The sequence below is a fragment of the Leucoraja erinacea genome, chromosome 13 (genome assembly GCF_028641065.1).
Source record: "Leucoraja erinacea ecotype New England chromosome 13, Leri_hhj_1, whole genome shotgun sequence".
NCBI lineage: Eukaryota > Metazoa > Chordata > Chondrichthyes > Rajiformes > Rajidae > Leucoraja > Leucoraja erinaceus.
In genome coordinates this window covers 13,250,188-13,266,265 of record NC_073389.1, presented here as the reverse complement: position 1 = coordinate 13,266,265, position 16,078 = coordinate 13,250,188, and the positions used below count along the sequence as shown (strand labels likewise).

Sequence of the window (16,078 nt, the reverse complement as noted above, 5' to 3'; positions counted from 1 at the left end):
TTTTCTACAAATATTTTCACGTCGGAAAGTGCATAATCAGACAATATCAATATAACACAACTAGAAATCCCATAGGTATTTCAGAAGAAACAAATTTGCTTCCATAAGGCACAGTTGAAGCAAATAACATAAATGGATTGAAGAGAATGTTGAGAAAGCATCTGATGGAGAAGGGAATTGAGAATTCTGCTCGTAGGCTTAGATGAGGAATGATAGGAGGCGGTCGAGTCAACATAAGTGTCTGCATGGACTGATTGGGTTGAAAAGTCAGTTCCCATGTTAAAGATACTAAGTAATACTAGACATAGACACAAAATGCTGGAGTAACTCAGTGGAACAGGCAGCATGGCTGGATAGAAGGAATACGATGCTGCCTGTTCCGCTGAGATACCCCAGCATTTTGTCTCTATCTTTGTTGTAAACCAGCATCTGCAGTTCCTTCATACACTATGTAATACTTTGTTGCTCCTATTTACTTTGCAAAATATTGTTCAGAAAAATGAAGATGGTTCCATGGTTTTTCCAATTCCAAGACTTTGCAGGCCACTATAATATGAGTCGCTACTTTCTGTTACTATTCCCTAATCTTCGATTACTTGATAGTATGTTGGATTATTCTCATGATTGACAATCTTCAATCAATTATTTCCTCCAGACCTACAGCAAAGTTACACAAAAAACTTCTGGAAAATGATTGATACGGGGCAAGTAAAGTTTTTAAATGATGACTGTCACCCTTTGAACAAGATTAAAAAAGGAATTGCACAAATATAGCAATATCACTGGTTTCACCAAGATCATGCTGAGAAGAATTTTGAATGTAGCAAAAAATGAGAATAATCAGCATAAATATTACATTGTCTTCAACATTTAGCTGAACCCAGCTGTGCAGCTGACATGATCTGCAGCGTAAAATTGAGAAATTACCAGTAAGATTTCTCCTCGCACCAGGAAAGGAAACCTGAACTGACTTTTGCATCGAACAATTAATCTACATCAAAGTGGACAATACCTAACCAAAATACATTGTGATAAGATTGAATGTCACTGTCACTGTGATATTAGCATAGAAATTATTTTGTGGGAACCATCTGCAGGCACTTGACTAGATTGGGATCTTGGTTTTGGGTGTGAAAGAACCTATTCAGAGGTTGGGTTCTTTTTTCAACAAGCCAGCAAAAATCAGAAAGCCAATCAGCACAATTCTTTGGCTATTCACTGTAATTAAAATTAAAACTAAAATGGTTTAAGTTATTCTGGTGCAATTTGGGCTTAGAATAATAACGTAAAACAAATACCATTGATCCTGTTGCATCAGAAAATTATGGAATGGTTAAAACAAAAAAGGGGCATCCCGCTAAATATATCGTGCCACATCGCTACCAGAGGGGAAATCAAATGACCAGAATGTCTGTATTCTCAAATAGAAAATGAGGTGATCATCAGACTTATTCATCAGACGGTGCTAGCTCGAAGGTAAATGTTTGAAAGATACTGTTCATATTTATATTGGAATGATGCACCACTTGCAGAGCACGGGTCTTAAATTATTTTTAAACTAACAATTAGTGTACTGATGACCCCCATGTCACAGCTGTTCAGGGAATGGAAATTGCCCTGTACAAAATTCACAAATCACTACCCAAATATTTGAGATATGGCATAAAATTTGCTCTTACAGAACTTACAGTATGTATAAAAATGAGTAAATATATCAACATGAAATTATTTTTCAATTCACATTTCTCGATACATTCTCAGATGCTGTGGCTTTGTGTTCGCGAAAATCATGATATACTGTAGGTCGTTTTCTAGAACACAACTCCACTCTGCACCCACACTGTGGGAGGTTACCAGTAAACTGAGAATATATGTCATACTGAGCTCACTTGAATGTTCATATCAGTTTCATATAGAAAACAAATCAGAATCCAGCGACCCTGATTCTTTCATTGCCATTGTTCATATGAATGCCCTTGTTCCAAAAATAATTCTGCTCTTCTCTTACGTATAAATTACTATCCTTAAAGATAGTACTATCCTTAAAGAAGAAATAAGACTAATTTCACAAGAAATTACTTAAATGATTAAGAAAAGAAGATAGAACGTTTTGCTCAAAAAAATATATGTTCTTTCCTAAGGGCTAGGTTAATAGCAAGGGAAAAGAAGTTGTGTTTGAAAAGGTGATTGAATGCTAAATATGGCACTAATTTATTTCATATTTTAAGATGTAACATTGTTGCCATGTGAATGAAGGCTCTTGTCTTTGAACAAATATGGCCCATTTACAAAGTTCCTCTTTTACCATCCATTACCCTGCTCTACAGTTTCACCCTCAAGCCTCTTTCTTTTCAGCTGAGTTCAAGTTGCTAACACAGAGAGAGAGGAACAACACAAGGGAAGAAATATTAAGAACTGGTGAAAAATTTGTGCAGTTTGGAAGTAGCCATAGCAAAACAACCCAAATTCTTGTCTCAAAAGAAAGTTACAAGACTAGTAGACAGCCAGTGAAAATGAAAATAAACTGAAGATGCTGAAAATCTGAGTAGAAAAATATAAAGGGCGGACAATTATAGCTGTGCACATCGCATCCATCAAAAATTTATCCATCAGAGTTTATATTTCAGGCCCACGATTCTTCGTCAAAACTGCGCAAGGGAAAAAACAAGGGAACGAACCTGCAATAGGGTGAGACCAATTGATTTAAATTGACAGTTAGATTCTCATTATACTGAGTAGTTACTAGGGGAATTACACACTATAGGGCAGAACATTGGCACAATGGTAGAGTTGCTGCCTTACAGCACCAGAGACCCAGGTTTGATCCCGGGTTCTCTCTGGGTGCTCCGGTTTCATCCCACACTCCAAAGACACACAGGTTAATTGGTTTTGGTAAAATTATAAATTGTCCCTAATGTATGTTACTGTACGGGCTGATCACTGGTCGGTGTGGACTCAGTGGGCCGAAGGGCCTGTTTCCCTACTGTATCTCTAAAGTCTAAAAAAGGATTCCATATGAACAGCAGTTGAAGCGACACTTTAAAATTGAAGAGGTAGGCAAAAGCCTCTGTTGCTCCCAATCAATTGGAATCAAATAAAATTCAAATTCCTGGCCTCAAAGAAACAAGCATGACCCACAGTGAGAATTCACCCTTTTCTTGCGGAAGGCAGGGTTTCCTGGAATGTATATGGAAGCAATAAATTGGGATCAGTATAGGTCTCCTGTTCGCATTTAAAAACTTTTTTTGGCCTTTGGAAATATTCATATTGGACGAGATCCAGACAATAAACAAGAAAGAGGATTTGGAAAGAAAATCTTCCAGAATGTTTCCCTTCATAAATTCTGAACTTTATCATGGATTTGGGAGACGAGAAGATCGAAAAGAAAATCTGGTTGAAGATAATCTGGCTTGACATAGATCTCCAGCACAAATTTGTAAAGTCATTACTACAGTATGACATCATGGTGGATAAACAAAATCTCTGCAACATGGGTGGCACAATAGCACAGCAGTAGTGTTGCGGGGGAGGTGGGGGGTTGCGGGGGGGGGGGGGGGGGGGGGGGTGGGTGTGGGTAATGGGGGTGTAGGGGAGGGGGGGTGGGAGAGGGGTGTGGGAGGGGGACCAATCGGAACAAAACTTGGTGCGCTTGGAGCAGAGGAGAACGGTAAGGTGGCGAAAATAGCGATATAGGGTACCTCTTTTGTGCGAATTTAAAAACAACGCAAACCAGAAGAGGACAAGATGAGAGTTTTAGTATAGATATAGTTTAGATAGAAGATGAATAAAAATTACAATTTCTTCTTTTTATGACTGTTTAACATTAAGACTACATTGTAAGAATGTCCTTACTGGTTGCAATCACATTGAACATTCGCAATGGAGAACCATCATCTCGCAATATTGTACAGGTCAGTATGGCTCCCAACCTCTTTGTTAGCACCTTGCAAGTCAAATGCCTAACTTCCCATTCGAACACCAAACAAAAGGCAGAACTCAGACATGCTGAGCTGAAGGAACGGATGCACTTCAGATCCAACTCATCACCTTGGTATGGAGGCACCAAACAGAATTGAAAGATGCAGAGAAATGCTATTTCTTCTAATTAATATTAATGTTGTAAATTAATTTGTATTCGTTTAATGCTTTCCAGGAATTATTTGCAGTTATTTAATATGTTTTTAAATTCATTTTAACTATTTTGATATGTTCCTGAACATCATTGACATTAGGAAACAGTTGGGAATATCCCTGGCAGCACAAAATTGCAAAACTCCATCAGGTCAATGAAACAACAAAGTGTCACAATCTGGTTCAATTCTAAACAGGCAGTTTCAGCTGGCTCCAGTGTGACAGACCAGAGAGTCTACCACGTTTTCATGAACACACAATATAATGCTTAAAATGAGTAAAAATCCTCAAAATTTACAGATTTATTTAAGATACTAAGCAAATTGTAAATCACCAAAAGTTACTGTGTAATTTGCATAACTAAGCTATTATCTTTGCAAAAATGACATTTGAAACTTCACATTCAATGAATTTTATGATGTTGTTCCAACTGCATATCAAATTTAGCATAATAATAAGAAATTAATGGCGGAACTTTAAAAATTTGATCATTGTTAATTATTGCCATCAGCTTCACTTGCCAAGAAAGTGCATATATTTTGTGGAATCCAATACATTTAAAGGAAGTGCAAAGGAAGTAAACCCTTGAATTTGTAATATTTTTGTCTTATTTTCTGTCGCTTTGCTCTTGTTCTCGTTCCTTATTTTTCTCTCTGGGCTATTTTAGCAACCAATTCTTTCCTAATCTAATTAACATTGAAACAAGCTTCCAAAATAGAATCCTCGCCTATTCCCTTATCATTCCTTAAATTTTCTTGCTTATGTAAGAATGTTCATCTTCTTGTTTTTTAAAGTGCCAAATGATTTAATACTTTTCTGCTATTTACCTTGCGGGTAATTAATGCATACATATGTTTCATTAAGATGCATTAAAGGGGCTGTCCCACTGTGGCAACCTAATTGGCGAGTTTAGGAGAGTTTGAAAAAATGTTATGTTGAAGACCTTCTTCGACTATGTTAAAGACTAGCCTCGACTAGCTTTGACTAACCGGGAAAATTGGACACCGAATAGTGGAGAGTGAAGATGACCTCCTTCGATCTCCTACGACCTCCCTTCGACTATGTTGAAGACTATCTATGACTAATTTCGACTACCTTTGATTACCTTCGACTACCCTCGATTACGTACGAATAACATGCCAACCTTCTATGACTTACTTCGACTAAACCTACAAGTAAAAAAAGTATCGATTTTTTTCCATGGCGACCTTTTTTTACTCGAGGGCATTTTTCAACACGTTGAAAAAAACTGCTGCAACCTAGTTGAGGCTTCTAGTACGCGGGGACTACTCTTGAGCATGAAGGAGAGTTACAAAGACCTCCTGGGACCTCGTGTCGACCATGCTGTGAGTATGAGTCGAGAGCAAACTCGCCAGAACACGCGGATTAGGTCGCCGTGGTGGGACACCCCCTTAAGACACACAAGATCAGCCGTGCTGGCTCAAAGGGCCGAATGGCCTACTCCTGCACCTATTGTCTATTGCCTATTACTGAACTTAAAACACCAGGAAATACTAGCCAATATCTCCCAAAGTATGAGAACACTGGGCACCCATATTATATGTTGCTCAAAGTTTTCTCCTAAAGACCAAGAAAATCTACAATATTTTGAAGCTAATTTCCGCATAACCTTTAGTTTAGAGACACAGCGTGGAAGTCCATGCTGCCCAATGGTCACCCGATTCTATGTAATCTTAATTTCGCACCCTACACGCTAGTTACAATTTACAGATCCCAATTAACTTACAATCCTACACGTCTTTGGAATGTGAGGAGAAACCAGAGCACCCAGACAAAGCCCTTGCAGTCACAGGATCATCCAGTTCCCATTTCTTTTAATCTTGTATTTATTTATGCATTCACACTCTTAGACCCCAGGTAGCCATCTTGCCAAAGGTTTGCTCATTTCATTCTGCGAGCACTGGACACAAAACAGGAAATTAACCCAAGGCAAAAATAAAAATTGACAACCAAAACAATTCTTTAAATAATGTAATCAGAAAAAACAATGTATTTCAAATTTTAAAAGTAGTAAATGTTTGAATGCAGCCTTCTGCACATCATCGAGTCACTAACAATGACTTTTGGATTTGCATACATTCGCGTGAAATTATTTCACATCTGCCGCATCAAGAAACAATCGCAAACCCAGACTGTTTGGAAGACAATACCTTGGTCCCAAAATTGATCATCTCAATGAGCATAACATTCACCTACATTTAAAAAAGTTAGTTATTTGCTTCCAATTACTGCTGAGCAATGGGATGTTTTAATTCTGAACTACATTGCATTAGAATACACTGAAGAATACACAGTCTGAAGAAGGGTCTCGACCCGAAATGTTACCCATTCCTTCTCTCCAGAGATGCTGCCTGTTCCGCTGAGTTACTCCAGCACATTGTGTCTACCTTTGATTAAACCAGCATCTGCTGTTCTATCCTACACTGAAATAAATTGTTTTTTTTCTCCCAATTGATACTTTAGCTCATATTTTCAGTGTCAACCATTCTGCGTCATACTATTGTTTAAATAGACTAAGTTAAATAAAGTTAATTGAATTGCTTTCCCACATACATGAAGCAGTTTGGTTTTATAAACAGTTCAAAAAGTTTCTATTTTTTTTGTACCAGCCTACAAATACCCAGAATCAGTTGCAAAGTGTTTAAATTCTCATTCTCTGAATTCCTCACTCATTCATTATCAGAGACTGACATGGGTAGAAAGCATGATATCCACAAACTGTTTACATAAATATCAGCTATAAAAATACACAATCAAATTACAATTAATACGTCTCCCTTAATGTTTTTAATGTATAGAGATCTTGTTCACCAGTATTCACCAAAGCAGGAACCAAAAGTTGCAGTACAGAAATAAATAAAACTGGTATACCATTGCATTTTAATATGCTGTAAAGACATAAAGGCAAGAATACATTTGAGGGCATAATTAGATATAAGTATAACAAATTTAAGCATAATAAGTACAGAGGCAATGAACATTTGAACTTTATTAAATGAAGCGATTATCCCACAGATAGGTGTGACTCCATTGATTTCAATAGAAATTGTACAGCTGCAGGGAAGGAAACAAAGAAGAAGCTAAATCCTTTTTCAACATTATTTTATCTTGGTTAAGTGCAATGTTTTGAACTATTTAATGTGATTTTCTATATAATTTTAGTTTAGTTTAATGATACTATTTATTTAATATGATTACTTGATATGAAGTGCATCACCATATAGATTAATCTGATTGGAATGGACCCATCAGAATTCAATTCTAACAACATTCATAATATTCATATCCCATTTATGTGCCTTTCACATATGATTGAAGGTGATTTTGCACAACATGTTTCACTGACCTGTACAGCACAAGTTACTCCAAAGGACTGCTCAGGTGGACCTGGGACAGAATTAATCTCCAAGTAAAACCAGATTCTGTATATTTTGTTATTCTTTGCTGCCATTGAAAGAATAAAAACAGATGTTTTCACAAACAATATTTGAACAGCATCAACATTATATCTCCTTAACAAATTTGAAGCACCAAAAGATTACATACATAACTTTGGAAGTCTAAAACCAAAAATATATTATCTTTAAAGAATGTATGTGTTTTGTGTATGATATAAAGATTAAATGTAACTCAAAATTTTTGGCACAATGGAAAATTTCCATTCAATGCGAGGGTTGGTGGTTGTAATAAGCTGGTTAACGGGAACAGAAAACACAGTGTGGTGCAATGTGACTTAATGACCCAAATCTGCCAGTAAATGGAAGCAAGCCCATGATTTCTGCTCATTGACTCAAATACATAGGTTGCAAACTTAGTAGCAAATTCAGACCCAACATCATTCATTCTGACACCAGCCTCCACCTGGATGTCTTGCTGAGATTCATCTACAATTATGTTGGGAATTGTCTTTCAAATCCTGACCTTATCTGAACCCATTGATTTCAATAGGAATTGCAACTCTGTGGAGGAGTAAGCAAAAGGTACATTCCTTTTTTTTTAATTACGCAGGTAAGTGTTTATAAAGACTTATAGCCCTGCCCCACGGTACGAGTTCATTCCAAAAGCTCTCCCGAGTTTGCCCTGATTCGAACTCGGAGATTTACGGTTATGGCCACTCGTCGTTATTCGGGGCTCTCGTGGACATTTTTCAACGCGTTGAAAAATCTTCACAAGTCTTCCTGTGCCTACCTGCCGTTAGCGAGTCTTCCTGAGTACCTGCCGTTACCGTTACGAGCCGCTAAGTGACGTCCCCGAGCTCTGACGTACCCGCTACGTTCATTCTCCGTGCTTACCACGAGTTTGATTTTTTTTTAAACTCGGGAGAGCTCTTGGAATGAACTCGTACCGTGGCACAGGGCTTTTACTAGAATGTTTTGATGTTTTAGAAAAATGTGTTTTGTTTAAAATATAGTGTTTTACAACATACCATGATCATATTGAATGGCAGTGCAGGCTCGAATGGCAGAATGGCCTACTCCTGCACCTAATTTCTATGTTTTCTATGTTTCTATACTTTGTCAAAGTTTGGAGTGAAAGTTTGGCAACTGTCAAAAATATCAGGCCATTCAAGGACAGGTATTGTTGGCAAAGTTATGGGCCTGTCCCACTTTCCCAGGTCCTCTGCCGAGTTGAAAGGACCTTAAAAAAAAAACAAGATTTTTGTGAACTACGAACTCCTCCTCCCGACTATCTTTTTACTCGTGGACTTTATTGTCATGCTGGAAAAAACGTCCCGACTTACCTGATTCCCCGAGTCACTACGGCTGGCATAACGAGCCACTACGATATATCTACGGACATTCTCCGAGTTTAAATCAAGGAGAAAACTCAGGAGAATTTGTGAGTAACTCGGGAAAGTGGGACAGGCCCTTTAGAGTTTTAGCCTGGTTGATACAGTGTTGCACTTGAGAAGATATGGTGGTGGGGGGGGGTCTTGTTCTCTCATTATTGCATTGTATGTGCTGATTGTCAGATTAGAATTGTTATTCTTTAAATCGATTGGATACACTGGGAAATTTTGTCAGGTAAATTAGGTCTTCAGCACCAAAACTATTGGGATTCCTTGTTTTTGAAATGTTGAATGCTTTCAGCTATTTATTGATGAGAAATGTAGTCAATCAAACAAAAAATTTGCATTTGCTGAACTGGGGACCTCAGGGTAAGATCTTGACCCAGGCGTAAAGCTGAAAAAATTGTGAATGTTTTAGCCTTTAGTGTTTGCACACATACATTGCCATAATTTATATTTGCAACATTCATGAAGCCTTCTCATCCTAGTCATTGATTCATTACTAGATATGGCAGGACTGCAGATATTGATAGATCTATTCAATGTGGATGTGCAGTCAGAGAAAGAAACAAGGGGATTATAGCTAGTTAATGTAATATAAAATATAGGGAATATAGTAGAATCTAAAAGTAAAAATGGAGCGACTGAACATCTTGAATTATTTTATTTAATCAGAGAGAGCTAACATGGAAATATAATGGTCTGATTAACCTACTTCAGTTTTTTTTAATGTAATGGATTGGGGAATACCTACACAAACTTCCTTAAAACATCTCTCATAAGAGACTATTAGATAAAGCTGGTGCATGGAATTCAAGGCAAATATTTGACTTCGTTATCACTTGAGTGGCAGGCGATGAGACTACATTTCATGAGAAGGTACTCAAATTGACAGGATGTGTCTTGTGATTTACTACAAGGTTCTCTGTTGCGGCCTCGCCTATTCACTGTTAATAAATGAAAGAAGATGGGATTATAAAATCGACTCAACCAACTTTAAAGATGATAGAAAAAAAGGCAGAATAAAGAACCATTGAATTACAATTATAAGGATTGATTTACTGAATGGACAAATGGCAAATAAATTTCATGGTAGGATAAAAATGTATCCAATGCTTTTTAACTAGCCGACAATGCAAAAATGTTTTTGCTGTAAAGCTAGAAAATGAATATTGAGAATGGGATTGGACCAGGGTGCATGGGTGGAAGTGGGGAGAATCCATTAAACAAATTACTAAATCTCATGAACAGGTGCATAAAAATTGGAATGTCATCCTTATTGTATATTAAGGATTGTAATATGAAAATGCAGAAATAATGCTAACACTATTTCACAGGTAAAGCCCTGATTTGATCATACTTGGATTACTGTGTGCCACAGTCCTGTGAAAATCCAATGCATATTCCAGATTTCAATGTCATTAATTTCTTCACTATCATTATCTGTTGGGTTCCTTGCACTATACACACACATATTATTTTCCTCCACTGCAAATGCTATTGCAAAGTATTTTTTTAACATATTCACCAATTTTCTTATTTTCTGTTACAAATCCCCAGTTTTGTTTTCGGGGAAGACCTGTTGCTACCAAAAGGTTTAGCCCTTGAATTCCTAAAACCTTTGTAAGATCTTTTATATTACTAATGATGTAATTTGCAAGTTTTCTTTTCATATTCACTTATAGTTGTACAATCTGTTGTGCTGTCACCATTTGCTATACTCTGTATCTTCACCAATAACCAAAATATGTGCAAGTATTTGGCAATATCTGTTCTCTTTTTCTCAAGCCTATGTTGTCCCAAACCTCTACATGGGAGTTGTTATTGGCAATTTTTATTTTTATTCTTCGGGCTAGATCCCCTCTGCACCACATTCATTATTTTTTGCACATTTATCACCAATCAGCCTTTTAACCCATTAACTATTTTGCCCAGTTGACAGTGAACATGACTTATCAGGTATGCCTTAGCCAAATGCAGAATCACAGGTTATTGTTTCACATATCATCTTCCATGTTATGATTTAGATCAGATTACGATTTAGTCATCGGATAATGGTCTATGTATTAATTATTGCCAAACATAACAAGCCCATCACTCTTATTGCTTCATGAGCATGTTGAGCAAATGAAAGTTACCAGGTTTCTAACAAGGTCTGTATGAGATTGGGAAGGGCATTTATAATAGATAACTACCGGGAGGTCCAGCAACACTAAATGGATAAAGCCCAAGTATTTGGCGAAATTGTTGTCTGGTCTACGCTTGGTTTCATCGATGTAAGAGAGGTTGCATCAGGAAAACGGAATGCAGTAGATTAGGTTAGAGGTGCATTAGAAAGAAGACAAAAGGATATCAGATAAAGAGAGAGGAGCAAAATATAAAGCCCAAGAGAAGGATATAGGTTGAAGGGGACAGTGGGGTTAGGGAGATGAGGAAAGAATAAGAGAAATATACTGCCCTGTTTCCGACACCTGCTTGCCTATTCCTATGTGTAATGGCAAATTTCCGACTCTTCCAGTGTCCTATTTTCCGTTGTCATTACTACACAGGTAAGTAGGAATGATCTTTCGCAGACCAAATAGAACAGATCTTCCAGTCGTCATTTCCAGTTTAATTGGTTGTTTATTTAAGTAGTTGCATAAACAAAGAGATGAACGTGCCAGGTTTTCCTTATTCTGCATCCGTTGTAGCTGGCTGTTCTCCCCGGTCTGGTGAGAACGGTATGCTCTCCCTCCCTGTATCTGTCACTTCCTGTCCCCTTTGCCCATATATATACGCTACTCTGTGTATCCAAAGACCACCCCAAGTGTCCAAAATAACATGGCAAGATATATCTAGACAAAATAATATAATATGCCAACAGTAGCTAGCCTAAACATAAATGGTTCCTAAACACTGGCCCCTAATTGTTCTACGTATATAACGAAACAATTACTAATAAATATGAAATGGGGCTATAAAAACTTTACACATTTCCAAAAAAAATGTATGTACTATGTGTTGGCATTTAATCTTCTTCAATCTTCTTCTCTTCCTTCTTCTTATCCTTATCTTGCTGTACCTAGTTCTCGGCTTTATGGAGCAGACATATCTTTGTTTTCGGTCTTTCCAAGATGTTGCTCTTAGTCTGAACTCGAACTGTGCGTACAAGACCTTGTGCATCTGGTATCAGCCACCACAACAATGTCAACTGAAGCAAAGCTTCTCCTTACCCATGACCATCATTGTCATTCTTGGATTAGAGGCAAGTATTCTTGTGGAATGGATGCCAATACACCATGGCTGTTGCTGATCCACCTTGACAGCATGAATCCCCCCATTTGGCAGAGGGAAGTCAGGTCACTTGCCATTTGAACTGCTTCCTGTTTTGAAGGCATGGATTTTAAACAATCATCTACATAGAAGTTGTTCTTTACTGTGTTTGTCACCTCTACTGGAAGGTGAGCTTTATTGTCTTCAGCAGTCTTCCTTAATGTGAAGTTTACACAACTTGGTGATGACACTGCTCCACTGATCCGGTATTCAACAAGATCTTGCTGCACATTACCCTCGGGCTACCACAGAAATCGCAGATAGTCAATATGCTTTTCCGATACCTTGACCTGATGAAACATTGCTTTGATATCAGCCATCAAAGCAACCGGTTCTTGTCTGAATCTGATGAGAACTCCAATGAATGAGTTGGTAAGGTCTGGATCCTGCTGCAGCTGGCAGTTGTGAGGTTTCTTTGAAGACTGCATCACAGTCAAAGGCCACCCTTAAGGTTCCTTTCCTTGAGTGATACACCCTGTGGTGAGGGATGTACCGGCATTAGAAACATAGCAAGTAGGTGCAGGAGGAGGCCATTTGGCCCTTCGAGCCAGCACCGCCATTCATTGTGATCATGGCTGATCGTCCCCAATCAATAACCCGTGCCCGCCTTCTCCCCATATCCCTTGATTCCACTAGCCCCTAGAGCTCTATCTACCTCTCTCAAATCCATCCAGTGATTTGGCCTCCACTGCCCTCTGTGGCAGGGAATTCCACAAATTCACAACACTCTGGGTGAAAAAGTTTTTTCTCACCTCGGTCTTAAATGGCCTCCCTTTTATTCTAAGACTGTGGCTCCTGGTTCTGGACTCGCCCAACATTGGGAACATTTTTCCTGCGTCTAGCTTGTCCAGTCCTTTTATAATTTTATATGTTTCTATAAGATCCCCCTCATCCTTCTAAACTCCAGTGAATACAAGCCTAGTCTTTTCAATCTTTCCTCATATGACAGTCCCGCCATCCCAGGGATCAATCTCGTGAGCCTACGCTGCACTGCCTCAATCACAAGAATGTCCTTCCTCAAATTAGGAGACCAAAACTGTACGCAATACTCCAGATGTGGGCTTACCAGAGCCCTTTACAACCGCAGAAGAACCTCTCTACTCCTATACTGAAATTCTCCATCAGTTTGATTCAGCTGGTCCACTGGTATCATTTCAGCATAATTATTGTCAATCATTTCTATGAGGAAAGATGCATATACATCATGAAATTTCTTATTTTTGCCAAACCTGAGTTTCAGGCTCTGGATGAGCTGCTCTGCTATGTAACGGTTATTTGGCATGTTGGCACTTTCTTGTTTGAAAGGTAAGCCTAGACAATAGTGTCCATCTATCATCTTTGCTGAGCAATTCATAATGTCCAAGAACTTTACCTCTTCTCTTTCCTGGCTGGTTATTTCACTGAAGTCATGATTGTATTGCTTGACCAGTAGCTCCTCTAGGTTTACAATTGATATTTGATTGACAGCAGCAGCAGGGCAGCCATTTTCATCCCTGCTTTTCTTGTCTCTTCTCAGTGGACCATAGATGACCCACCCCAGTAGGGTCCTCATGGCGAATGGTCCATCCTCTTGGCTGTTGACCAGCTCCTAAGGTTCCAATACCTTTGAAGCATTTGTCCCAATGAGTAGGTCAATGCCAGAGTCTATTTCAGGAATCTTGATATCCTTCAAGTAAGGCCATTGTATCATGTCTCCTGTCTGGGAATGTTTCACTGAGAAACAGGCATGATCTTATGTGTGAACACATCAGATATTTGGATTAAATCGTCTTTGTCCAGACTAGATATTTCCAAACCTGAGATATGATGGCTGATCACAGGCTTCACTTGGTTCATGGTATGCAAGAGAATGTTGATCTTTTGTCCTGTAATGTTCAGCCTTCTCATCAAGCTTTCCGTGCAAAAGGTAGTTGAACTTACATGATCCAAAATGCATGTGTTTGCAACATTATCTTGGTCTTATCAAACATGAGGTTTAGCACTACACGCTATCAATCCCAGCTGTGGAGACATTGGTATAGTTGTCTCGTTGCGGGACACTGACTTTTCTTTATATTCTGGATTTTAAACCATGTATTGTGTTTTTTATTTATAATTCATGGTGCTCTTATAAGTAATGTTATCTGTATTTTATGGTGTTTGTACATGTAATGTATTCTATGTAATGTTGTCTTTTATCTGGACCTTGAGTCTGAAATAAAAGTTTAATAATAATAGTAATAACTGTGTCCACCTTGTGGCTCTTTCCCTGTACTGGTACAATGGAAAAGATGCAGGTTTCATCACCGGCCCCAATATAATAATAATAATAATAATACATTTTATTTATGGGCGCCTTTCAAGAGTCTCAAGGACACCTTACAAAAATTTAGCAGGTAGAGAAAAAACATGTAAGGAGAATGAAATAAATAGTAGAGACATGACTAGTACACAAATTAAAGACAGAATTCAATTCAAAACACAATATGAGGCAATTCACGCACAGATGAAAAGGGAGGGGGACGTGGGGCTAAGGTGAAGAGATGGGTCTTGAGGTGGGGCTGGAAGATGGTGAGGGACACGGAATTGCGGATCAGTTGGGGGAGGGTGTTCCAGAGCCTGGGAGCTGCCCTGGAGAAGGCTCTGTCCCCAAAACTGCGGAGGTTGGACTTGTGGATGGAGAGGAGACCGGCTGATGTGGATCTGAGGGACCGTGAGGGTTGGTAGGGGAGAGGAGGTCAGTGAAATATGGGGGGGGGGGGGGGGACAGATGGTGGAGGGCTTTGTAGGTGAGGACCAGGATTTTGTAGGTGATCCGGTGGGAGATGGGAAGCCAGTGAAGTTGTTTGAGGACTGGAGTGATGTGATGCCAGGATTTGGTGTGGGTGATGAGTCGGGCGGCTGCAATATGTCCAATCGTATGATGTCAGGGAACAGCATTACTCACAATTGGCTTCTCATTCTGTTCTGTATGCTCCGGCTTCTTCTCTTTGTTCTTTTGCTCAATGTGCAGTATTTCAGGATGATTTTGGTTGCACACATCACGTCAAACAACTCTTGCAGTCTTTGCTCATGTGTCTTATCTTCAAACATCCAAAGCAGACTCCCTTCTCCTTTAAGAAGTCTATCCTTTCTCTGTGCCCCTTCTTCCTGATTCGTGGACACCACCCCAATGTGTGACCACTTTTATTACAGAACAAACAAGAGCCTCGAGAGTTGGTGGTAGATACATTTCTTTTCATTCCATCTGTTGTCAGATTTTCTTGCACTGCTGTTTCTACAGGTATCACAGTTGGTGCCAAACTGCTTCCTCTTGGTCCTGATCTTTCCTTTAAAACTGTTTCCCCTTGGTCCTGACCTTTAGCAAAAGTAGAGCCTTTGATAGCTGCAATTGGCCTAGCATCCTGGTTGTTTCCAAAAAGTGGATCTGACAGTATCTTCACTTGGCTCTCCATGAAGTCCACGTCAGAAAATCCAGCTCGATGTCCACTTCTTTCCTGTAGCTGACATGCCCTATCCGTCCACTTGTCTCTGAGCTTGTAAGGCAGTTTTAAGATAGTCTTCATATTGGAAGCAACATTCATTTCCTCCATATAGGTGAGATGTTCCATAGCATTGCAACAACCTCTAAGGAACAGTGAGAAAGCTTGCAATGCCTTCACATCCTCTTGTCTGATCACTGACCAGACAAATGCTTTGACCATATATGCAGTGGCAATCTTATGTTCATTACCAAAATGCTCTTTAAGTAGATAGTTTTGCTCTTTGATGGCCCTGGGCTGGAGACAAATGCCAGCAACTGCAGTCTGTCTTTTGGATACCCTCTTGTGTATTGCTCTAGAAAAT

The 16,078-nt window shown here is 38.9% G+C and overlaps 1 protein-coding gene across 1 annotated transcript in view; it reads right to left on the bottom strand.

Annotated features, from left to right (window-relative positions):
- Positions 1-16,078, bottom strand: part of LOC129703105 (cilia- and flagella-associated protein 47-like) — a 422,488-nt gene that overhangs the window by 134,763 nt on the left and 271,647 nt on the right. Inside the window, exon 51 of the mRNA XM_055645303.1 lies at positions 7,499-7,596. Coding sequence (XP_055501278.1) covers positions 7,499-7,596 — 98 coding nt within the window. The remainder of the gene's footprint in view (positions 1-7,498; positions 7,597-16,078) is intronic.